Source organism: Euphorbia lathyris, chromosome 2 (genome assembly GCF_963576675.1).
Source record: "Euphorbia lathyris chromosome 2, ddEupLath1.1, whole genome shotgun sequence".
In the NCBI taxonomy this organism is placed as follows: Eukaryota; Viridiplantae; Streptophyta; class Magnoliopsida; order Malpighiales; family Euphorbiaceae; genus Euphorbia; species Euphorbia lathyris.
In genome coordinates this window covers 78037950-78063457 of record NC_088911.1, presented here as the reverse complement: position 1 = coordinate 78063457, position 25508 = coordinate 78037950, and the positions used below count along the sequence as shown (strand labels likewise).

The 25508-nt window shown below is 36.6% G+C and overlaps 1 protein-coding gene across 16 annotated transcripts; it reads right to left on the bottom strand.

Annotated features, from left to right (window-relative positions):
* Positions 1 to 318: 318 nt before the first annotated feature.
* Positions 319 to 8856, bottom strand: LOC136218678 (uncharacterized). 16 transcript variants are annotated; one of them, XM_066005720.1, is made up of 17 exons: positions 7790 to 8855; positions 7583 to 7702; positions 5899 to 6049; positions 5726 to 5818; positions 5546 to 5634; positions 5278 to 5442; positions 4938 to 5176; positions 4566 to 4841; positions 4387 to 4479; positions 4188 to 4304; positions 3675 to 4046; positions 2850 to 3588; positions 2462 to 2694; positions 1773 to 2318; positions 1540 to 1641; positions 1347 to 1437; positions 319 to 728 (listed from the first exon to the last, which is right to left on the bottom strand). In XM_066005720.1, exons 6-12 carry the CDS (start codon positions 5435 to 5437, stop codon positions 3580 to 3582), a joined length of 1266 nt encoding a protein of 421 aa, XP_065861792.1. In that variant the 5' UTR covers positions 5438 to 5442; positions 5546 to 5634; positions 5726 to 5818; positions 5899 to 6049; positions 7583 to 7702; positions 7790 to 8855; the 3' UTR covers positions 319 to 728; positions 1347 to 1437; positions 1540 to 1641; positions 1773 to 2318; positions 2462 to 2694; positions 2850 to 3579. The 16 variants fall into 16 exon arrangements, with proteins under 16 accessions (XP_065861792.1, XP_065861799.1, XP_065861787.1 ...); XM_066005727.1 differs by having other exon boundaries at positions 2159 to 2318; XM_066005715.1 differs by having other exon boundaries at positions 1540 to 2318.
* Positions 8857 to 25508: the final 16652 nt, after the last annotated feature.

The window sequence follows — 25508 nt, the reverse complement described above, 5'->3', positions numbered from 1 at the left end:
TTGACCTGGTTAAGTTGTTTAAGTAGTGAAATTCAATAAAATTCATAAGGTTTAGACGAGTTGACTTGGTTAAGTTGTTTAAGTAATGAAATTTAGTTAAATTCTTGATTTATAAACAGATTGCCTTGGTTAAGTTACGGATAGACCTATTTAAATTATTTAAGTAATGAAATTCAATTAAATTTGTAATTTATAGACGAGCTGACATCGTTAAGTCCTTTAAATAATGAAATTCAATTAAGTTCGTATGGTTTAAAAACAGATTGATTTAGCTAAGTAGTTTAAATAAGGAAATTTAATTAAATTGTACAGTTTGAAGAGTTGAACTGGATAGAGAATGTAATTAAGGAAATTCAATTAAATCATTATACAATTCAAGGGTTTACATATCATAAGATTATTCTAAGGCTTTACTTATTCTCCAATTCAAGCCTGCAATTCCCAAAAACGGCAGACTACCAAAAACACAAGTAAATGAACAAACAATGAAAGGAGTAGGGTGTTTCTTCAAGAAAATTTATTGTAAAACTATCCAACTTGACCAGCAAATACAACCCAACGTCCAATTCCTTGCCTTTGCCTCTCCTACTGGTATCAATAACTCTGGCTCCTGTGAGTAAATAGGTGGTCCTTTATGCAGCGTTATGACCGAAGCTTCCGATGAAGGAAGTAAGAGTCCCAAGTGTCTTTGCTATACGTCTTTGTGCTTAAAATAAAGTTGCTCCAATCTGCAACATAGACAAATATCAAACATCTGGTGTGCATTTTCAGATTGGTGGACAAAATTAAATAAACTTGCAATATTAAGAGATAGTAAGGTAGCCAAGATGGAGGTCACGGCAGGAACAACATTTTCTGTTGCATAAGCAAATGTGGGTGAAGTATTATCTAGACCAAATAGGTAGAATGCTTGATTTATTTATATAATATTCCATATGAATACTTACTATGAAAGTTGAATAATAATGATATCAATAACTCCTCACATCCTCAATGGAGTTTATCTCAGTGACCGTAACATATAAGTAACAGCACTCAAGCAGCAGTTCATATTATAAGATTATGGACCTTCCGGTGCCTAAATATCTAACACAATACATATGAGCTCAAACAACTATAGCAAGTTTAGTTAGACAGTAGATATAATAAAGCAGACAGAGCATACTTCATGCAGTCAAAACTTAAACCAAGTCTGTTATCTTGTTAACAGAAGGAACTAGACAATCTATGAAATGGCAACAACTATTCCCCTTTGCCATGAAACAATAAAATAAGAAAATAAACTCCAACCATAGACTCTCAAAGCTCAATGATTCGATTAAGCTAAAGGAAAATAAGAAAATAACATATATATCTGTTGAAGTCATTGTGAATTGCATTAGCTCCAGCATGTGTGCCATTACCACCTAGGACAAATAGCATGTTGATTCATCTTTCCTGGTATTATTACGCAAGAGGACATCAGAAAATTAATGCCCACTTTCTAGAAGTATAACTCTTGCAACTTCATAAAAATTTTGAAAGGAATAAAGTGAGCACCTCCATATTGTCCACCATATCACTAACATTTGGTGCCCCACGTGATACTCCCAACAAGCTTCCACCAGAAAGATGAACATATTGGACAACTTTCCTCGATAGCTAATAACAGCAGTAAAGTCTTTTAGAATGATTATGGACTTTCAAAGTTTATTTTTCAGAAGAAAATTTATGTCCTTTGTATTAAGAACATAATGACATACATAACATTATCCATTAATAGGGGAAATTACCTCCATTTCATTTAAGTCAGTGATGCGGATAAATTCAATGTGGACGGTTTTAGTCGTAAACCGATAAAGATTACAAACTTCTCTTGCGCATGTTATTCTGATTTACTGACCTCTTATCCATTGATTGCATCAACAAAATCTATATCTATATATATATACTAATATTCCAGAAATGACCTGACCATAAATTTACACATTCTCCTATTAGCATATGCAATATGGCAATTAACATATATATATGTTGAGATCAGAGGGCATTTTTTTCTAACCTCAAAATAGAGGTATCTTTTTGTCCAAAAAACATCCACAATCCTCAAAGTATGAAGTGCAAAACCACATGTGTCACTTTTCTGTAACTCTTATACCTATAAAATAATGTATTTTACCTTGCTCGGAGAAAAGGGCAATGTCACTCGATCAATAGCAATTTGTCCCAATTTCCAATCATGAGAGCTTGAAATATACTGTATATAATATAAATACTAGGGGCATCACATTCCTCCTCAAAATATATGGAATCTCCAAGCTTTGAAAATGATTCAATGCCTACATATGAAGTATCAAACATCCACTGGTGAGCATAAATGAATCATGAAGCAAGTTCTCACATCAGAATCAGACTCAACAGAAATAGTTCAGTACGATTCAACATCATGTAGAAACAAATTACAATACAACTATGAAATTACTTGTTCCGTAGCAGCACCGAAAAGAGTCAAATGGTGTTCCCTATCTATGGTAACTTCTAGCCTTGTAACTTCCAAGGTTTAGAGGAAGAATGTAAAGACGCTAGGAGTAAGAGCCAGCTCGGGATCTAAGTTAGGATCTACACAAAACTAATAGTCACCCCACCCCCACCTGCTGCATATACTGCTGATGCACCAAAACCATTTCCTCTTGCTTCACCATTGAATACAATGTGCTGCAAAGAAATAAAACTTCAAATAAAAATTATTATTTGGTTTCAAAAATAGTATTCAAATATTCATATTACTGAAAGTAACCAAAAAAATAAAAGCTGTAAAACAAGAGTTGTTTCCAAGTTAATATAATAGTTGAATGACATACAGATTTTACCTGTCTGTTTTGAAAATTATCCACTTAGTAAGCTCGACTGATAAACGTAGCAGGAACATGACTATACACTACACAAGATGCACATTATCAAACAAAATTCAATCAACATGAAATCACTTTCTACTCACCGACCAGCTTAACTACTTGTAATGAAATCTAAACAAAAGGGAATAAGAACACTAATGTTTTCCAAGAGAAATATAGGCATATGGCTAGCTTTGCAACAATCAATTTGGTTTCAAAATTTTGTCAATCCTAGAAATTCAAATCTTATTGGAAACAATCATACCTTTGTATAAGGCCACCTGGCTTTGAATAATCATGAAAAACACAGCGACCACCAAACTGCATAAATGATACCAACAAATAGACCCACAATACAATAGACCCAACACCTAATATAATCATGATCATGTGCGTTGTTCAGAGCAAATACACAAAATAAATATCCATTGAGCAAAACAAACAATATGTGAACCTTTTTAAGAAGTAATTATGGTTCCATATCCTTAATTTAAAAAACATGAGTTCATTGAATATTCTAAAAAAGTCCTGAAGTAGAAAAAGAAGATAATGCAACTATTCAATATCCTAAACGCATATAAATAATAATAAAATGATACTTGGAATAAAGCAAATCTCTCCTTGATCGGTTTTAGTTTTGTAAAGCTTAATTTATCCTTGTTCATCATCCACTTCAACCCGCAGTCTTTACGGTTCCATTATTATCTTATTCCTCCTATAAAACAGAAATCAAAACTAATCAATCAACAATATGATATATTTAAATGTAATTATTGATTATTTGTAGTTTAGAATTATTACCGAGCCATTTTGTGAACTCCTCTCTAAATTCTGATTTTGTGTACCCAAACTATTCTGTGCTGCTATGGCTTCCATCACTTTAAAATACGATTGAATTCGGTCTTCTACAGCCTGTTCCCGCTCCTTCTGTGCTTTTTCACGCTCTTCTTGTGCCTTTAATTTCTGCGTTAATATTGCCACCTCATTTTTCAGCTCTTCTACATCATCCTTTCTAGCGCTACACACCATTCCCTTGGTACTTGCTTTATATCCCAATCCCTTACCACGAACATATCCAGGCCTAACTCCAAATACCTGTTGTAGAACATCATCTGGTGTAGGATCTGACTCATTTTCATTTCTTGGTTCGTTCTCAATCCTTTTCATTTCTTCCTAAAAGATGTGGAAAATTACTATTAATTATGAGGCATAAAAAGATAATTAAAATCATACAATTAGTAAAACATAAAATGCAATTCTAATTTCTTTAAAATATTGTATAATAACTCTATATTGTTTAAATTGTGTACTTACATATAGCCTTCTTGATTCCAAATCGCGAAAGTGATTTTGACCTTCTTCATCCAATATTGAATGAGTGGCCATCCACACATCAGAAGCATCTGGCAATTCCCCTGTCTCCTCATCGATCTGCAACATCAATCAAAGAACTATAGAACATTACCTATCCAACAACTTTTAAAAATATTTAACAGTGTTGATGTATTTTTACCAAATCATACTCCACTTGTGCAAAAGGGGTGGGACCAGATGAAGCAACAACTTTTTGACATTTACGATTATCAGAATTAATTGAACTCCATGCCTGAAAACTAAATATTGTTAAAGAACCTTATTGCGTTATGAAAAAAGAACTTGAAAATAAATATCACATAATAGATAAACTTGAACCTTAAAATCTTTACTCCCAAACAACGTCACCAGGTCCTTCCAATCATTTGGAGAAAGGCCTCTAGGAACATGTTTCATTCGTTCCTCATCACTAGAATGTTGTTTATATTTATTATGTAACTCGTGTTTCCACTTGCGAAATAAGACTCGCATCACAGAGAAACAATAAGATTCAAATTTCGATCTTTTCATTTCAGGTGTATCCTGCTCCACCTTTCCTAACTCCTCAAGCCTCTTCCATTTGTTAGGACTCTCAGGACTAACATCAAAATAGTCCTAAACAAAAATTAAAGGCATTACGTATATTGCTAACAATCAAATAATTCAACTACTAAATTTTTTGAACAAATCTAAAAGAACGTATAGGATTACCTTAATCATGTTCCATAAACGAGGCCTATGCTTGGCTAAATTTTGATCCCACGACTCACTAGGACGTCCAATAGATCGAGCACAATACCCCAACCATGATGCTAACTTTCTCTCGTGTTGTCCAATTGGTCTAAAAGATTTCCCAGGAGGGATAAACACAATTAACTTATCCTTACAATTATTTGTGAGTTTGTCAAGATTCGCTCCCTTGTATAGCCCCCTTGCCGGAATAGAACTGCCTAAAGAATATGCCAAAACACAACTAACAATTATAAAGAAAAAGAAAGGGTCCAACGTACTCTATAAAACAATTAAATGTTGTACTAACATTGAACATCACCTGAATTAAAATGATTTGCCTCAATGTCTAATTGGCTAGGGTCATCAAATTGATTGTTCTCATTAAGAGTAGGTGGTAGAGAACGAGACTTTTGTAACTGCCGAGTACCAGTGTCATCAATCGTCTCAAACATATTGGATTTCCTCAAATTTTGCGTCATGTCATCTAATTTAACACAGTTAATATAAGATTTAAATACCACCAATTTACACATTTGTATACATAACATTAAATAAAATGATTATTAAATTAAATAAAAAAATGATACCAAAAGCAGATGGATGAGAACAATGGTGTAAAGAGCATTAGGAACTGGTTCTTGTAGGATGCTTGCTCTAATTCTTTTATTTCTTAAATCTGAAATATTAAAAAAGTTAATCCATTTAATATGATGCATATTGTAACCGATAAAGTATATAAGATAAATAAATATTTGATATAAAAATACCAGCTAGCAATGGTCTAGAAGTAGGTGTGAGAGTATTTTTAGCTCTAGTTTCATCATTAAGACTGTTCTCCCTTGAAATACATCTCCATCCCACTGTTAAACATTATTTAAGTGTATATAATAGATATTAAAAGGAACAATATGTAAATAGTTTTGTAATTCAATAGTAATACCTTGAGGTGCATCCATATTACTCAAATCTTGAGATTCTGATGGTGGAAGTGTTTCATCCTCAGAATAGTCATTAAGGATAGGTGGGCGACCTCTAAACATTGGAGGTAATCTCTTATTCTTCTTTGCGCGTGTATAAACGCCTGCCATTATCTGTCAAATCAAGTTTCCAATTGAAATAAATAATCGCGTATTCAACAATTCAATGAAAAGAAACCATTACATTTTAATATAATCATCACTTAATTAATCAATGCACCTTATGAGTTTTTGGACCCTATTTTCCATGAACAAAATGAAATCACTCAACTATATTCCAAAACTATAATCACCTTTACCATGTTGACTCGTTAACTGGCAGCGAACCAGTAGATTTAAAATGACTGACACAAGAAACATAAGACTCCTAACTCAAAGTTGTGAGCAATACAATTCATAGCCGGAGTTGTGAATTCCCAAATACAGTTAGTAAAACAAAACAACAACTCAAGCTGTTATTGAGAGTTAACTTCGGAAACAGTAGGCTTACAATCATTATTAAGTATTACTCTTGAATTAGTTAGGCATAAATCCCATTTGAGCCCCTAAACTATGAACTAAAAATCAATTAAGCCCTCATTCTACTCAAATCAGCAATGGAGTCCCTGTACTATTTTTATATAATTAATCAACCCTCTCTTAACTGCTCTCCCTTCTTCTCCCTTGCTTTTTCATTGAAAGAGTTTTGGAATCAATAAGAGTGTTAGCTATCTGCTAGTTTCAGACTCATCTTTAATTTTTGTTGCTTCTTAATGATGTCCATTTTGTATGAATTCAAAATTGTTGGTATAGTTCTTCCTTATCTAGTTTGAGTAACTACAAAATCAATTTTCCAGGAAGTGACTTTTTAGTTTGCAACTAGGAGATTCTTCAATCCCAACTTCTATTTTTGCAACTTTTGGTAGATTTTGAAGTGATAAATTGAAATAATTGATTGAAAACATGGATACATTACTAAGAAAGATAGTAATTTAAGCTCTACGAAGCTTCAAAATCAAGTTGTAGGATCATTTTCTTGTGGCTTAATACTCTAATTTTTCAGATTTTGTGAGGGAACTTAGAAACGTTTGTGCTACTTTGCAGGCCTTATCTCAAGTCATGTTAATGTTCTTTTACAAAGACTAGAGGCAAAGGCTTTCACTAAGGTATGCATCATAGACAAAATGGATAATTAGAATGCTGAAGAGACATTGATGAATGTTTCAGCTAATTTACCTTGTGTAGATATGCACTCCATGTTATATTGATTCATGATAATATGGTTTAAACCATAAGGGACAAACATTGTCATTGATCTAATACACCATATAAAAACAATCTAATACTCCATTGCTGCTGATTTCATTATAATGGGGGCTTAATTGTTACCTGTATATGGTGAGAGCAAGTAATACCCATTTGGCTTTTACTACTAAGGCTTTGGCTTTGGCTTTGGTTTAATGTGAATCCTATAGGTGTTACCATCATTCTTGATTATGAAAACAAAACAAATTTATAATATTCAATACAGAATACTCTGTTAAACAGAGAAAAAAAAGGCAAACAAAATAAATCATTAGATAATTGTGCATTAATATCTGAAACCATATAACCATAATGATGCAAATTCAATAACCCAGATAACCAAAATTATATTGGTGCACTAACTTGAATGAATTGGCAGATATGTTTGATAAACCTTTGCGCACTCAGCCTCCTCCAAAAATTGAACTTGTATTTCAGAGAGCCTTTTAAGGATGGACATAGAAGTTTTGGCGGTAGAAATAACTGTAATAGATAAATTTCCCTCCAAATTATTATTTCCTCCAAAAAAATAAAGGTTTTTAATAGCAAAATATAATTTAGTAAAATCACCTTTGTTGCCACGTTCTTGTAATTAGAAAATCACGTCCCTGTACCACCAACTTGGTTTATCTCTTCAATTACTACTCAACCTCACAACGTCATGTCCTAATTCCACAAGACCTTCCATTATTTTTCCAAAAGCATTCCTTCACATGGACAACCAAAACTTCCTCTCACTACCCTTCTTTCACAACCCCGAAACATCTCTATTTACTGATACCTTGGACTTCCTTCCTATCACGACGTGGCTTTACAATTACACACCCATACAACATCCTTTCTCTTCTTCTCTTCTCGCCTATCACTACAACACTATTTCCACCTATTCTCTGGCTCAAATCCAAACACCACCTGTTCTGGACGGCATCGTCGTCGTTGTTGGCGAACACGTCTTGTTCGGAACCACTTCCGCCGCTTCTTTAAAAAGAAACAAAACTGAACGAATCCGATCCAAGGCAGCAAAACGGGAAGGTGGAGGCGGTCTTGGATTGCAGAAGACCGACAGAGGAGTGAGAAAGAGACCCTGGGGAAGGTGGTCAGCTGAAATACGTGACTGTATAGGGCGGTGCAGACACTGGCTAGGTACTTTTGATACTGCGGAGGAAGCCGCGCGTGCTTATGAAGGCAGCCGCGAGGAAACTACGAGGCGCTAAAGCAAGAACTAACTTTGAAATCCCTTCGGTGTTACCGATTTCGTCACAAACCCTAAGATTGCAAAGACAACTGAGATGAAAAATTTCAGATTCTCGTACCTGCAAAATCGATCTAGGAAACCAAGGAGGCGAGACCTAATAATAAGAAAAAAATCAAATCTTTGCTTCAGGGGAACCATTTGATACAGAAAGAAGATAGTCTAGATAGCCTATCGACGTAAAGCTTGTTGAGGTTTTTTGCACAATGAATCAAACTTTCTGATCGAGGTAAAGCTTGTTGAGGTTTTTTGCACAATGAATCAAACTCCAGAAAGTCCAAAAGAAGTGATTTGATGTCATTGATTCCAAAGCCATCCCCTAAGCCTCCTTTCTTCCTTTACGTTTTAAGAGAAAGAGGGAAATAAAAAAGCCACTGCAGATTCGATTAATTAAGGGATTTTTATATATTTTTCTGTCTCCTATTATAAATTAAAATAGCAAAGTGGACATTTTTAAAATTAGTCCCTATTAGTAATTGCAAATATACAATTAAAGACAACTACTTTAAATTGTGCTTAAGACTTGTCCCCTATAATTCTTTTTTTTTTGTAGTGCTAAAAATGATAACACTATAAGAAAATACTTATTTGCTGACGGAAATTTTCATCAGTAAACTTCAAAATTTCGTCAATAAGTCACTTTTCCGACACAATGATAACGGAATGCAATGAAATTTTCATGTAAACTTCAAAATTTCGTCAATAATGTGTTCTTTGGGCCTCATTTCAAGTATAATATGCTATCGATTTGCCAGGTTTTGCATGAGAACAATGTTGAAGTCATTTTTCATAAAGAATATTATCTTTGGACTTGAAATGTGTATAATAAAAGCTTATCTTGCCCTGCATTAAATTTTTATTAACAAATGGATTTACGAGGATTTGAACCTTATATCACTTGATCTAAAATCTTATGATACCATGTCAATTAAGTATTTGAGTAAAAAGTTTAAGCCAATAGGTCATATCGAGTTAAGTATAATTTTTAGTCTTATTTTTAACCGTCGTAATAGATAAAAATATAATGAACAATACATTTGATAAAACTAAATGCAAAACCTGGCTACATTACATCAGCTAATGATATATGATTAGGGGCATCCAAGTCAAAGATTGCCAACCCGAGTTTGTTCATATTTTATTTATTTAATATCTTATATTCAGTTATACATATCATGTATTTGAATTGGTCTAGGTTTTCCTTTCAGAGATATTTTGTTGTAACCGAACTAGATGTGAACTCTTTAAAAGCTTGTCATTTATGAATGGAAACATAAGTTGAGACCTAAGATTTACATGGTATCAGAGCTACCAGAGGTCTAATAAGCCTGAACTTTTTAAATCCATATCTCTTTTCTTAATTTTTCGACAGCACCATGGTCACCAACAGGACCACTTCCACTGCCATCGATACCTCCATTGCCCCCACCCCCAAATTTATCTTCTCAGATCTCTTAAAAATTAACATCAACGAATTTCTTGTTATTGAATACTTAGCTTATGCCAATTTTGAAGGGACAATGGTTAGTACATCATATTGGTGCAACTGAAATTTCTCTTGGCAAGGAGCTGCCCATCAGAGCAATAAACTTGGCTTACAAAATCTGGGAACAAAAGGACCAATAAGTCCTTAGTTGGATTATTAATTTCTTGGCATCTAGTGTTTTGCCTCAAGTTGTTGGTGCAGAAACAACCATTGAGGCAAGGAAAAAGCTAATGAATGCATACACCACAGGTTCAAGATCACAAATCTATGATCTCAAGAACAGGCTTCGCAACCTCAAAAGAGACAATGATTCAATTTGTTCCTATCTTCAAAATGTAAAGCACATTAGTAATCAGCTACTTTTTTGCAAAGCCTTAGCTTAGAGGATGATATTGTTGATGTTATCTTAGCTGGCCTTGGTGTTGCATATTGGCCTTTTGTGCGTGCCTTCGACGCTCGAATGGAACCAAGCAGTTTTGATGATCTGACTGGAATGCTTTGTACCAAAGAGAGCAACTCACACGTGATACCTATATGCCCTCCTTCACACCATCTGTTAACCTTACTGCTCAAAATAATGGGGGGAGGGGTCGTAGTTCTCACAATCGGAGACGTGGTAATTATTATGGCCAAAATTTTAATTGTGATAATTACTCAACCGATTCTCCCCTTGATGGTGGTACTTTGACATGCAATAACTGTAAGGCTATGAGACAAATATGAAAACAATTTCCTTCACCAAAGATGAGTCACAATTTTAGAACAAATTTTAAACATGACAAGAACTTCTCAACCTAGTTCGAGAGATTGGCTCTTAGACTCCGGAGCGATGCATGATCTCACTGCTAATCTAGAAAACCTCAATGTTTATTTAGAATATGACGAATCCAAATCAGTTACTGTAGGTAATGAAAACATCTCATATCTCATATTGATCATTTAAAATTTCATGTTTCTAATACCTCATTTCAATTTTGAGATATCCTTCATGTACCAAAAACAATTAATAATTTATTATTTTTTCTTCTCTAACTCTATCTAATCCTATTTTAATTGAGTTTTTTGTTAATCATTTTGTTACGAAGGAGGAACAAATAAAAATGGCCTCTACACTATGTCACTTCCCCAGTCTTTACCTCATCGTGTTCAAGCCTTTCATGTGTCTCTTCCTTTGTGGCATGCTAGATTAGGGCATGCTAATTTTCAAGTTGTTAGAAAAGCCTTGTTTTTTTTTAATAATATTCAATTCGATGATAATAAAATTAATGATTTGTGTGATTCTTGTTGTTTACGCAAGTCTCATAGTTTACCATTTCCAAATCTAACTTTGTTGCTTCGGGACCTTTGGATTCAATATGCTCAGATATTTGGGGCCATCACCTATTGTTTCACAAATCAACTTTGTTACTATGTCCTTTCCTATGATCACTATAGTAAATTCCCATGGGTGTTCTTTGTTAAATACAAATTCGAAGTTATGAGTGTATTTATTAAATTCCATATACTTGTGGAAAAACACTTTCAATATCCTATAAAAAAAAACTTTCCAATCAGATTAGGGTGAGGAATTTCAATCACTTACAAAATATTTCTCATTGAATGACATTAATTGCAAGGTTTCTTGTTCATACACTCTTGAGCAAAGTGGGTGTACCTCAGTTGAAACAAGACTATCTTTGTTGCAACATGCAAAAATTGTCTAACTCCCTTTGGATCTATGCCTTTGAATGTGATGTTTATGTCACTAATAGTTTACCTGTTGCAATTCTTAATTATTGCACTCCGTATGGAGAAACTGTTTGCTTCAAGTCATGTGATCTTTTGGGCAGTGGTGAATACAGGATTACTTGGTTGGAGGACCGATTTTACATGTGTGTTCGTAAAAAAAAAATTGCTAAATCGAACTTGTTCAATTTTTTATATATATGTGTGTTATAATTTGAATGGTCAAGAACCAATTTTTAAGTATTAATGTATAATTTTTCAAAGTTAAACTAGATTTCATTTAATAGTCTTAACATGTAAAAAAAATTAAGGTAAAAAAATAAAAAAATGATTTTAGAGGGCCTACTAGGCCAAAAAAATTTTAATAATTTAGATTTAAAAATATTAGAAATATGGATTATGAGAGTCCTAACAGGCCCAAAAAAATTAGAAATTTAGATTTTTTGAGGTCTAACAGGCAAAAAAAAATAGTTGGATTTAGAGAGGCCTAACAAACCAAAAAAAAATTAGAAATTTAGATTTAGAGAGTACCTAATAGCCCCAAAATATTGAGATTTTGAATTTTAGACAAGCCTAACACGCAATGTGCCATTTTGGATGACTAATTCAATACTCCAATAATTTTTTTGAGCCATGATGGCCGAAACTACCCGGATTCAAGGTGGTTCCAGCGGTCGGAGGGACAGGCCCCCCTTTCTACGCCCCTGCCTTTGGGTGCATGCATTATCCATGGTTACGTCCCTACAATTCTCATAAATTGCTTCTTGGCTCCCGTAAATGTGTTTTTCTTGACTATAGCGAAATTCACAAAAGGTTATTAGTGTTATGATTTGCTTACAATAAAATATTTATCTTACATCATGTTGTGTTTAATGGATAGATGTTTCTTTATCATCGATTAGAATATGAAGCTCGCTCATCGTCCCAAGCTGTTCTATCAAATTCCTGTCAAACAATTACCTTTCCTAAACCTGAAGAGCCATTTACTTCAATACCACCGATCACAAATTCGCATGGTTCTGAATTTATGCCTCGTGAGCAGGCCATTACCCATGCATTAATTCCTTATATTCATCGTGACCATTTTATTCGCCGTTTTTTTTTTTTTTTTTGCACAAACCAACCCTGTTGAATAATTGAGGGACTTAATTAAAATAGCTTTAATACAATTAATTATTATCTAGACACATACATACACTCACTTTCCTTTTTTTTATTCTTTTCACTCACCACTTCCTTTCCCTTTCCCTCACATTCACGGCACACACTCTTTTTATTATAATAGTATCTCTTGTTTTCTTTTCAACACACTATGCAAACTAGCTCACCTATTTATACTACAAATAGGTCGGTTACTAATTATAACATGGGCCACAAATTTTGTTTGATGAAAAACAGCCACACAAATTGGTCGGTTAGAAGAGTCTAGGAGGTTTTAGATATTAGGCTATATAGAATAATTTAGTAGTTTCTAGATTATTATTTTTTATTTGGAGCGTTAAGTCCTTTCGTAAAAATGTCAGCAACTTGATCTTCGGTCTTCACATACTACATCGTAATGTCTTCACGTAAGACTTTCTCTCGTATGAAGTGATAATGCACCTCCACATGTTTGGTTCTTGCGTGGAACATTGGATTTTCAGTCAAGTGAATCGCTGACTGATTATCGCAGTATAACTGTACCGAGTAATCGACTCGCTGATGAAGATCCTTCATAAGTTGTATCAGTCAGGTACATTCTTGAGCTGCGATAGCTGCTGCCCTGTACTCTGCATCAGTACTTGACAGGAACACTGTAGGTTGTCTTTTACTGCACCAAGATATAGGTCCTGATCCGAGACTAAACACATAACCTGTAGTTGAGCGTCTTGTATCATGATCCCAGCATAATCAACATCACAATATCCGCGTACCTCACTTTTTCCTCCTTTCTTGTATAGGATACCATAATCCATGATACCTCGGACATATCGTAGAATTCTTCGAATAGCTTCTAAATGAGGCTTTTTTGGATTCTGCATAAACCGACTTATAGATTAGGCTTCCAACTAGTTGTCTGTACATGGTAGCATCCTCCAAGTCCTTTCCTTCGATGGAACATAACTTTGTGTGCACCTCCACTGGAGTCATAATAGGCTTACATTCTAGCATCCCAAACTTCTCCAAAAGATCTTTAGCATACTTATGCTGACACAAGAAAAGTCCTTCATTCGTGCGTTCAACTTCAAGACCAAGGAAATGATTTAACTCTACCAATGATTTCATTTGAAATCGTACTGATAAGTTGGCTCTCACTTGATTTATCTCAGCAACATCATCACCTGTAATGATAAAATCATCTACATAAACTAATACTATAACCAACTTCTCACCTTTGACCTTCACGAACAAAATGGAATCAGCTGGTGCCATCATGTAACCACTTTGAATTAGGAACTCTGCTATCTTTCTGTACCATGCTTTTGGTGCTTACTTCAATCCATACAACGCCTTCTTCAGTTTGCATATATAGTTTGGTTGAGCCTTGCTCTCGAACCCTTGAGGTTGATCCATGTAAATTTCTTGATCTAATTCTCCATGTAAGAAAGAATTCTTCACATCCATCTGCCACAGCTTCCAATCTTTACTGGCTGCAAGTGCTAGTAGAACACGTATTGTGGTGATCTTTGCAACTGGACTAAATGTCTCATCATAGTCTAGACCATACTTTTGTGAGAATCCTCGAGCTACCAATCGAGCTTTGTATCTCTCAATTGATCCGTTAGGGCGCTGCTTTACTTTATAAACCAATTTACAGGAAATAGGCTTCACATCTTTGGGTTTAGGAACTAAATCCCAAGTCTCATTCTGCTTCAAGGCATCAATTTCTTCCTGCATAGCCTTTCTCCACTCCTTACTTGAGGATGCTTCTTCGTATGTCTCAGGCTCCTTAACTGATTCTCCAATCACTGCCGTATTAGCATACTTAGGATTTGGTCTCCGTTTTCATGTTGACCTTCGTACCAGTGATTGTTGTTCTTCTGTTGTTTTATCATCATCAACGATCTCCTCGAGTTGACTTGGTCGTTCTTCTTCGGGTGTTTGATGTACTCTTGTACGTCATGGAGATTGAGTCTTTTTAGGTGACTTGCTCCCGAGGTTTTCTTCTATATGATTTCTTCAGCCGCCTCGTCCCTTTCAAGTTTTTCTTGTAATTTCTCCTCGATTTCTTTTGAATCGGGTAATACAACTTCATGAAGGGACCACCAGGATGAAGCTTCGTCAAACACCACATTTCTTGACGTGTAACACCTTCCTATTGTTGGGTCACAACACTTCCACCCCTTTCTTTGATTATCATAACCCACGAAGATGCATCTTATAGCTTTCTTATCAAATTTTCTGCGTAAATGATCAAGAACAAAAACATAACATACGCAACCAAATACTCGAAAGTGACTTACAACGGGTTTGATCTTCCATAATTTCTCGAAGGGTGAAATGAATCCTAGTGATGCTTGTGGTAGTCTATTGGTAACATCTATAGTTGTCTTCATACACTCAGCGCAGAACCGAGGTGGAACAGTCTTCGCATGTAGCATACTTCTGCATATCTCCGTAAGGTGTCTATTTTTCATTTCTGCTACCCCATTTTGTTGTGGAGTATTAGGACAAGTCAACTGTCGTTGAATCTTGTAGTCTTGCAAGTATCTTGAGAGCTCGTGCGAAGTATACTCTCCTCCATTGTCAGTGCGAAGGCATTGGATCTTCTTATCAAGTTCCTTCTTGACCTTCTCCTTGAACTCTTGGAACTTGCTAAATGCTTCTGATTTTTTTTTCATAAAATACACCCACACGTACCTTGAGAAATCATCAATAAATGTTATCATATATTGATGACCACTAACTGATGGTTGCTTCACACAACCAAATACATCAGAGTGCACCAACTTGAGCTGCTCCTTCGCTTGATACTAAGAATCTTCATACGGCAACTGGTGTGCTTTCCCGAACTGGCATCCAACACATACTATGTCATCTCGAACATCTAGTTGTGGAAGTCCATTGAACATTGAATTCTTCATCATCACCTTCAACTTATGATAGCTCACGTGTCCCAAGCGCGCATGCCACAGATCCGTTGTCTCGTTCTTTCTGGCTTTGTCTACATAGGCTGTTTGTGCTGACATTACGTAGACATACTCAAGTTTTCTTCCCTCCATAAGTGGTGTGCTTATTGGCCTCAGACTTTGATACACCTTCACGTCGTTCGGACCAAATACCACATAGTGGCCTGAGGATGTCAACTGCGACACTGATATCAAGTTCTTTGTCATCCCAGGTACATGGAATACATTCTCCAATTGGACTTCCTTAGAGTTGTATCGAGGCACGACCATCGTCTTCCCAACATGTGTGATTGGTAGTTTTGAGTTGTTCGCGGTGACAATAACTCGCTCCCCTTTATACTCTGTCATGCTTGATAATTTTTCCTTATCTTTTGTCATATGATTAGAGCATCCAGAGTCCACTGTCCAATCATTATGATAATTGATAAATTTACTACTTATAGCGGTAAGTGCTAGCTCATCATGTGCATCTGCTTTGGAGGGCATGATTGTATCACATGTCACTGGCTCTGTAATTGCACATGAAGCCTCGAAGTCCCAATCTTCTTCTCTTTCATCTCGAGCATGTGTGGATGTTGTAGCATTTCCTTCTGCTTTCTTGTACCAACAATCTCGTGCATAGTGACATCGTTTTCCATAAACATAACACTGATTGTCCTTTCGTCGATACGCCTTCTCGTCCTCTTCATTATAGTTGTGAGTGTGGTGAGCTCCCCCTTGTTGCCAACTCCTTCTTTGTGGACTTTTCTGCCATCTGTCCTGTTGTTTGAACCTTCCGCCATTTCTCGATCTCGCGGTGTCCGGATCTTTGCTATTCTTATTACTAAAAAGAGCTTTATCTTCATCATTAACTGAGACCTTAGACATTTGTTTGTCCAGGGCCTCTTGATTAGCCAAAATATTTTCCAATTCATTTAAATTTGGCTCTTTAGCCCATCCACGGTTTGTTGTGACAAGTGTGTTAAATTCTGGACGCAACCCATGGACTATAATTCTTCTAATCCTTGTTTCAGTGATTTTATTTTCAGGATCCAATTTTAAAATTTCTTTACATAAAGTTTTAACTTTAGTAAAATATTCACTCACCGTCATATCTTGTTGTGAGACCGACAGTAACTCGTTCTCCAGTTGTTGGAGCTTGGCATCGTTTGTCCTTACAAATAATCCGGCTAGAGTGTCCCATGCTTCTTTGGGGTTTTTAGCATCCTTGATGCGTTGCAGCAAATCGTCCTCCACCGAAATTGACAAAGCATACATAGCTTTACCGCACTTGACCTTCCACTTTTTAAGGTCATTTTGTTCCATCGGAGGCGTTGTTTCGTTTCCTCCAACAGTCTCCCACAAATATTGGCCGAGTAGATAAAATTGCATATGAGTACTCCAAGTACTATAATTATTATTATTGAGTTTTTCAAAAGTGCTTACCGAGGTAGACATGTCTGCCATCATGACTTGGTTATCTCCTTTAATTAACCAAGTAACACCAACCAATAATTTTTACAGTCCCGGACTGCGCGCTAAAAATACCTCGTACCACCATGATCCCGGATCGCAAACTTTCGAAGCACTCGACTCCCGGTCCCTGACCGCCTTCTTGCACTCGACCACGTACCGATCCCTGACCACCTGCTCCGATACCACTTGTTGAATAATTGAGGGACTTAATTAAAATAACTTTAATACAATTAATTATTATCTAGACACATATATACACTCACTTTCCTTTTTTTTATTCTTTTCACTCACCACTTCCTCTCCCTTTCCCTCACATTCACGGCACACACTTTTTTTATTATAATATATAGTATCTCTTGTTTTCTTTTCAACACACTATGCAAACTAGCTCAGCTATTTATACAACAAATAGGTTGGTTACTAATTATAACATGGGCGACAAATTTTGTTTGATGAAAAACAGCCACACAAATTTGGTCGGTTAGAAGAGTCTAGGAGGTTTTAGATATTAGGCTATATAGAATAATTTAGTAGTTTCTAGGTTATTATTTTTTAATTGAAGACCCTCCAAAGTCGGTGGATAATATTTAATAAACCCTCTCTAGTAGCATTGCCCTAAATACCTTTAATGATGGATTTTTCAAAAATATTCAGCAGCTACTGCCTTAAACTCGAAACCCACCGGCTTACAACCCCACTCATCAGGGTCGGCCCTCGGCCTAGGCCTGGGGTTCGACGGCCTAGGGCCCAAGGCCGGAAGGGGGCCCAAAAAGAAATTAGCTTAACAAATAAATTGTATATGTTTTAAGTATTATAAATAAATTCAAACTAGGATAATGGTAATGCATTGTCTTCATGAGTTCGATTCTCATCTTTGTAATTTTTTTATATTTTTTTGATAAATTTTTCATATATAAATGTTATGGGTAGTCAAGAGTAAGAAGATAAGTTTCATTTTATTACCTCATTTTAGAATAACTATTTTTAATTTGATTAAATTTAAAAATTAAAAAGAGTTTCATTTTATTACCTTAAATTGATTAAATTTGAAAATTAAAAATTATTTTATACATTGATATGAATAAAACTCAATTAGTAAATTTTATATTAAAGGAGCCATTACTACTTGTTTTGCCTAGGGTCCCTAAATTGTCAGGACCGGCCCTGCCACTCATCAACACATTTACAATCCCATATCAAACAGCCAACATTACCACCAACCACAAATAACACCGAAACAACAACCCCCACTTCCCAAATTACAGATTTGCAACCCTCTCCCTAACCCATAAAACATACATATAAAATGGTCACTCGCACATAAACATGAACTTTGCATCCAAAAGCACTTCAAGTTGTAGTTGAAATAGAAACGCCAACTTGTTATAGTAAGGCTATGTGGAAGTCTGAATGGAGAGAAGCAATAAATGTTGAGTATAATGCTTTGATTCGATAATGGTACATGGGAGCTTAAAGCCACCAATATCATTGGATGTCATTGGGTTTTTAGAGTGAAATTGAATCGAGATGGATCTATAGACCCACACATGTACAGGCATAAGCAAGCACACTGAATATGGCAAAAGTGTTTAACAATTTCTCTTTCTAAGCTTGGTTTCCAGTGTTTTAAAGATGATTAATCCCTTTTTGTTCATGAAAAATTTGTTCGGCAATATCGTTTGATTTATGTCTATGATCTTTAGCTTACTGGTTCTAGTGAAGTGGCAATTAATTCTTTAATTTTCAAGCTGCAAAATCGGTTTGCAATAAGGGATCTTGGCCGACTTCATTATTTTTCGATATAGAAACAACCTGGGAACTAAATACTCTTCATCTCAGTCAGCAGAAATATATAAAAAGATCTCCTTAATCGATCTCAAACACTACTAGAGAAATCCTATTTTCTGACGGAAATTTGTGACGGAAAGATTTCCGTCATAAATGTGAGGCGGAATTCCATCAGAAAATAAAACCGTCATCACCGCTGACGGAAATTGCTGACGGAATCAAATTTCCATCGGCAAATTATGGCGGGAACATTCCCGCCAGTCTTCAACGGAAATATTGAGACGGAAAGATATTCTGTCACATATCGTAACGGAACATTTGACGGAAACTATTTCCGTCAGCATCATCTGACGTTATTACTGACGGCATTCCGTCAGAAAATCAATTTTTATATCAATCTACATGTATTTTATTCATAGATATATTTATGTGACCAAAATTGGAAAAAAGGTATTGAAATTTACCGAAATTGATTGAAACTAAGTAAAATTGACTCAAACTCACTAAAACAAAAAATAATAATAGTATTAAAAAATAAAAAAGCAAATTATGAGGACTTTGATATAACGAAATAATAATAGTATTAAAAATAAAACATGTTTAAATGCATTTGCACACCAATTTTAGATATGTTTATTCCATGTCCTTTATTTTTAGGAAAAAGTGAAAAAATTCATGTGGTTTGTCTCTATGTTTATTCCATTTCATATCGATAAAACACAAGTCCCAAAAACACAACCCTCCAAATCAAGGCCATAAATCATATAATGAACGTTTCACGCTTTTTATTAATTTTTCGGTTTATAAACTAAATTGATGCTTAAATTCATTTTATAATATTATAATTCGATTTGGAGGCTTGTGTTTTGAGGATATGTAAATATAATTTTTTAAAGATAAAATACCCTTAATAACTTACTTATTAAATATAAATGCAACGATTTTATTGACATGTGTTATCAAATTGAATTAATTATATTTAATTTGTAAATATAACAAATTTGCAGTTATTTTAATTAAATTTGTATTCATTTAAATCTAAGAGGTAATTATTATTTTTGAATCATAAGACGTAAATTTTGATTTGTAAATAATTTCTTTTTATATCAATTAACTTATGTGAGAATATGATTATTTTTTTAATATAATTTAGAATTCCACGTGATTAATACAATTGATGCTTTTGATATATTACATATTATAAATATAGTTACTAAAATATATTACTTTTGGGTTGACTAAAAATATCCCAAACCGAATGTCTCTCCGCTAGGGCGCGATTCCGCCGTGAGAGTTGTCTAGTCCTTCCAAATCTTTTTGTGAGAGGAGTCGCGCCGCTGTTGATCCCAGGGCTAGCAGGAGAGTAAGTTTAATTGTGAGTTTGTGTTCTTAATTGTGAGGGTTGTAGCCGCAGTCTCTAAAATCCTAATATCACGAAACAGCGGAAGAAGTCGATACATGTCGAGTTGGTCGCCGAACTGAGTGAGGAAGAAATCGAGCAGGGTCATACATGGAGGAAGATATGGCTAATCTGAACATGGGGGAAGGAGAACATACAAGAATGGAATTAAATTTAGTTCATGATGCAGGAGAGAGGAAAGTAAAAGGCTTACGGTATCTGGGAACTTTCATAGCAGACCGCACTGTCAATTTCCAAGCTATGAAGTTGAAATTAGCAAGCCTATGGAGACCAGGGAGAATCGTTACAATACATAAAATTATACCCAACCTGTATTCATTCGAATTCTACCATGTGGTAAACAGTAGCAGAATTCTGGCAAGAGGACCGTGGACATTCGACAACTATGTCCTGGTGATGAATGAATGGCCAGACAAGGTTAAACCGGAGATGGTTTAATTGCATATGATGTCGATTTGGGTACAGGTGCACAATCTACCGTTTGGGGCCCGAAATGAGGTAGCAGGTAAACAGATAGCAGACTGTCTAGGGGAGTTTATGGAGTATGACTCTAAGAATGGAAGTGGGTATCTGAACTCATATATGAGAATCCGAGTGAAGATAGATGTCAGAAAGCCGCTGAAACGCTTCAAAAAAATTTGTAAGGCGGAATCTGAGCCAATATTTATCCAGTTCAAATATGAACGAATTGGAACATTCTGTTCCCAGTGTGGTGTGTTGGGGCATGCTGAAAGATACTGTGAAAGGCAATTTGAGGAAAATAGCCAGGAGACTAAAAGAGAATGGGGCCAATGGTTGAAAGCACCAATCAGAAGAGGGGGTGACCAAAGTGGAGCAAGATGGCTCAAGGAAACAGGGGATCAGAATGAGAACCCTAATATGCCAGGAGAAAGAAGGTTCATGCTAGGAGGCCAGATTACTAGACATCGATATGGGTTCCAGCTTACTACAGGGGCTTCTGGAAGTGTGAAAGGAAGTCAACCAGGGAGACAAGGAAATTCTACGGTGGCAAACCAGTTTGAAAAGAATGACAGCGAAGATGATAGTATGGTAATGGAAAGCGCTGAGGAGATCGCCCTGAGGGTTGAAATGGATAGAAAACGCAAGAGAGGTGGTGAAGAGGGAAGAGGAAAGAGTATTCAGGGGGCAGACATGATGTTCGGATACACAGATAAGGAATCCCTTTCCGCATTGGATAAGGATTACTTAGGAGATAAGGAAGCGGCGAGACCTGAATTACAGGTCCGCCGAGAGGAATGATTTGCATTAGTTGGAACTGCCGAGGACTGGGGAACTCTCGAGCAGTTCGGGCGTTGGGGGAGATGATCAGATCATGTCAACCTGACATTGTGTTCCTTATGGAGACTTTGGTGAATCAAAGTCGAATGGTTACAATAAGTAAGAAACTGAAGTATGATGGTTGTTTTGCAGTTGATAGTAGGTGTCACACCCGACCCTAAATGACCTCAATCGGCATCGGGCGTGAAATAGAAAGATAATAATCAATACTTAGGAGTGTCCAATTCATCCAAATACCATAATATCATACACTTGAAATACCAAAGTTCTAACTAGTCACGGACGTGACAGTAGGGGGCATAGCGGAGGATTAGCGGTGTTATGGAAAGCTAAGGTGAAACTGGGTATTACAAAGTTCTCAGACAGACACATTGAGGCAACAATGAGTAATGGGGAGGTTGGGGATTGGAGATGTGTAGGTTTTTATGGTTATGCGGACAAGCAGCTCCAGGCAGAATCTTGGGAGATCCTTAAAACTATCGCTCAGGAATCAACCCTATCCTGGGTTGTGATGAGAGATTTCAATTGTATTAGGGATCAATCGGAAAAGCAGGGAGGAGCTGAGTACCCTGAAAATCTAATCAGAAGGTTCAATGCAACAGTACAAGAATGTGGACTACATGAAATTAGACAAGGGGGCAGCCCGTTTACGTGGGAGAGGAGTCGAGGCACACCACGCTGGGTTCGGGAAAAACTTGACAGAGCCTTTGGGAATGGTGAGTGGTGTAGTCAATTTCCGAGGCACAACCTAAACAACATCATCACTAGTTACTCTGACCACTACCCTCTTATACTAGCTCTGACTGAACCCAAAACTAGAGGAACACGTGGCAGGTTCCGGTTCGAGCAAGTGTGGTTGCAGGAGCCTGAGTTCGCAGAGATGGTAAAAAAACAGTGGAGGTTCAGTAGTAACAGGAGTGTACAAGAAAGACTTGAGAGTTGTGCAAAGGAGATGGAAGAGTTCGGGAAAGGCTTTAGAAATCGATTTCTAAAGGAAATTGAGGGGCTTAAAAGACAACTTTTGAAGTACAGAGATAGAAGAGATGAAGGGGCTATTTGCAGAATGAAGGAAGTTGAACAAGAGCTCAATCGGGCTCTTGAAAAAGAAGATATTTTCTGGAGACAAAGGGCTAAGCAGTTCTGGTTGACAGGTGGAGATATGAATACGAAGTTTTTCCATGCGTGTGTCAGAACCAGAAAGAAACAGAACCAGATATTGTTTCTTCAGGAGGAAGACGGTCAAATTATAAAGGAGCGGGAGGGATTGAAGGAGCATGCCAAAAAGTACTTCCAGAAAGCGTATAAACAAACAGAAGATTGCGATCTTGAAACGGTTAGTGTTCTTAATCCTACTGTCTCTGATAGAGATAACCAACAACTAACTAAACCGTTTACAATAGAAGAGTTCAAAGTGGCCATTTTCCAAATGCACCCTGATAAATCACCAGGCCCTGATGGGCTAAATCCAGGATTTTATCAGCATTTTTGGCCAGATATTGGGAAGGAAATTTTTGAAGCCTGCAAGGGGTGGTTAGACCGTCGGGAATTCCCAGCCAACTTGAATGACACAATTATAGTGCTGATTCCAAAAGGTGATTCACCCAGCACAATGGCAGATTATATGCCTATTGCTCTTTGCAATGTTTTGTACAAAATAATCTCAAAAGTTCTTGCTAATAGGTTAAAGTTAATACTACCTAACCTCATTAGTGAGACTCAAGCAGCTTTTGTCCTTGGAAGGTCAATAATTGATAGTGTGAAAATAGCCTTTGAAGCTATCCACCATATGAAAAGGAAGAACAGGGGTGAGCAGGAAGATGTAGCACTAAAGATTGACATTAGCAAAGCATATGATAAAGTGGATTGGAGATTCTTGGAGGCAGTATTGATAGGCATGGGGTTTGACCAGACATGGATCCAGTGGCTAATGCTGTGTGTGACGACGGTCACTTACTCTGTATTAGTTAACAACGAGCTTGCAGGGCTAATAAGTCCTGGGAGAGGAATACGGCAAGGAGATCCATTATCACCATACCTGTTCATTTTGTGTGCAGCAGTGCTGTCCCAACTAATCTACAAGGCTGCAAGAGATGGATTAATCAGAGAATGTAAAGTGTGTCGCGGAGCCCCTGTGATATCACATTTATTCTTTGCAGATGATAGTTTCTTGTTCTTTGGGGCAACAGTTGAGGAAGCAGAGAACATGCTGAAAATCCTGAAAGACTATGAAAAGGCGTCAGGGCAAGCAGTGAATGTCAACAAATCAGGTATTTTCTTTAGTTCAAATGTGAAGAGAGAAGTAAGGGAGGGAATAAGTAATGTGTTGGGAGTGTGGTCCCCTTTAAATACAGGAAAATATTTAGGGCTACCTTCCTTGATTGGAAGATCAAAAAGAAGTTTGTTTTCTTTCCTCATTGATAGATTAAGGAAGCGGGTAAATGGGTGGAGTTTTAAATTCCTATATAGTGCGGGTAAGGATGTGTTGATCAAAACGGTAGCCCAAGCATTGCCTACTTTTTGCATGAGCACTTTCCTAATTCCTAAGTCTATTTGTGAAGAACTACAACGAATAATGAATTCTTTTTGGTGGGGTAAAAAGGAGAATGGAACCGATAGGATACACTGGTTTGGGTGGGAGAGAATGTGTAGCCTAAAAGAGAAAGGGGGGCTAGGATTTAAGGACCTTCATATGTTCAACCTAGCTCTGCTGGGCAAACAGGGATGGAAATTCATATCTAACCCAAATACTTTAGTCAGTAGATTGTTCAAAGCCAAATATTTTCCAACTGACAATTTCCTAAACTCAAAGTTAGGTAGAAATCCTAGCTTTATTTGGAGGGGTGCTTGGAAGTCGATTGAAGTTCTAAAGCTGGGGTTGAAGTGGGAAGTGGGGAATGGGGAACTCATTAGAATCTGGAAAGACCCATGGGTTGAGAGGGAGAGATCATTTTTGATTGAGTATCGGGGGCCGGAAGGATTGAGGGATATGAGAGTGGCGAGTCTGTTTGAGGGAGAAACCAAAGGCTGGGATAGGGGGAAGCTAAACGAACTGTTCTCAATTTCTGAAATTGAGGCGATAGAGAAATTGGTAATACCGTTGAGGAATAGACCTGATCGATTGGCATAGCAATTTACAAAAAATGGATGTTATTCATCTAAATCGGGTTACAGGGCTATTGAGAAAGGGAAGTGGGGAGAGAAACCGAAAGTGGAGTGGAGTAGAATGTGGGATTTACCGATCCCACCTAAAATTAAGTTGTTTGTATGGAAAATGTGCACAAAATGTCTACCGATGAGATCGACATTAAGGGCTAGACATATGCTGTTACCAAGCAACTGTCTAATTTGTGAAGTGGATCTAGAGTATAGTTGGCACTTGTTCTGTGCATGTCCGTATGCGTTAAGCTGTTGGCAGGGAATGGGATTAAATCCACCATCCGAGGATTTTGAAGATGTCGTGGATTGGTTTAATGCGAAGTGTAACAGTGAGAACGCAGGGTACCTAATTAGAGCTATCAGTGCACTATATGCGATATGGCAGCATAGAAATGCAGTATTGTGGAAGGAAAAACTGATACCAGCGGACCTGCGGGTACAGCTGATTAATCAGCATATGACAGAATGGAGAGAAGCAAAGGAGAGAAAAGGGAGGGAAGGGGCGGGACAGCAGGTCGGGGCAGCAGTAAACGTAACTATGGGAGAAGGGAGGAGACGGACTGAGGAAGTAAATGGAAGGGAGAGGACAGAAGGGATTA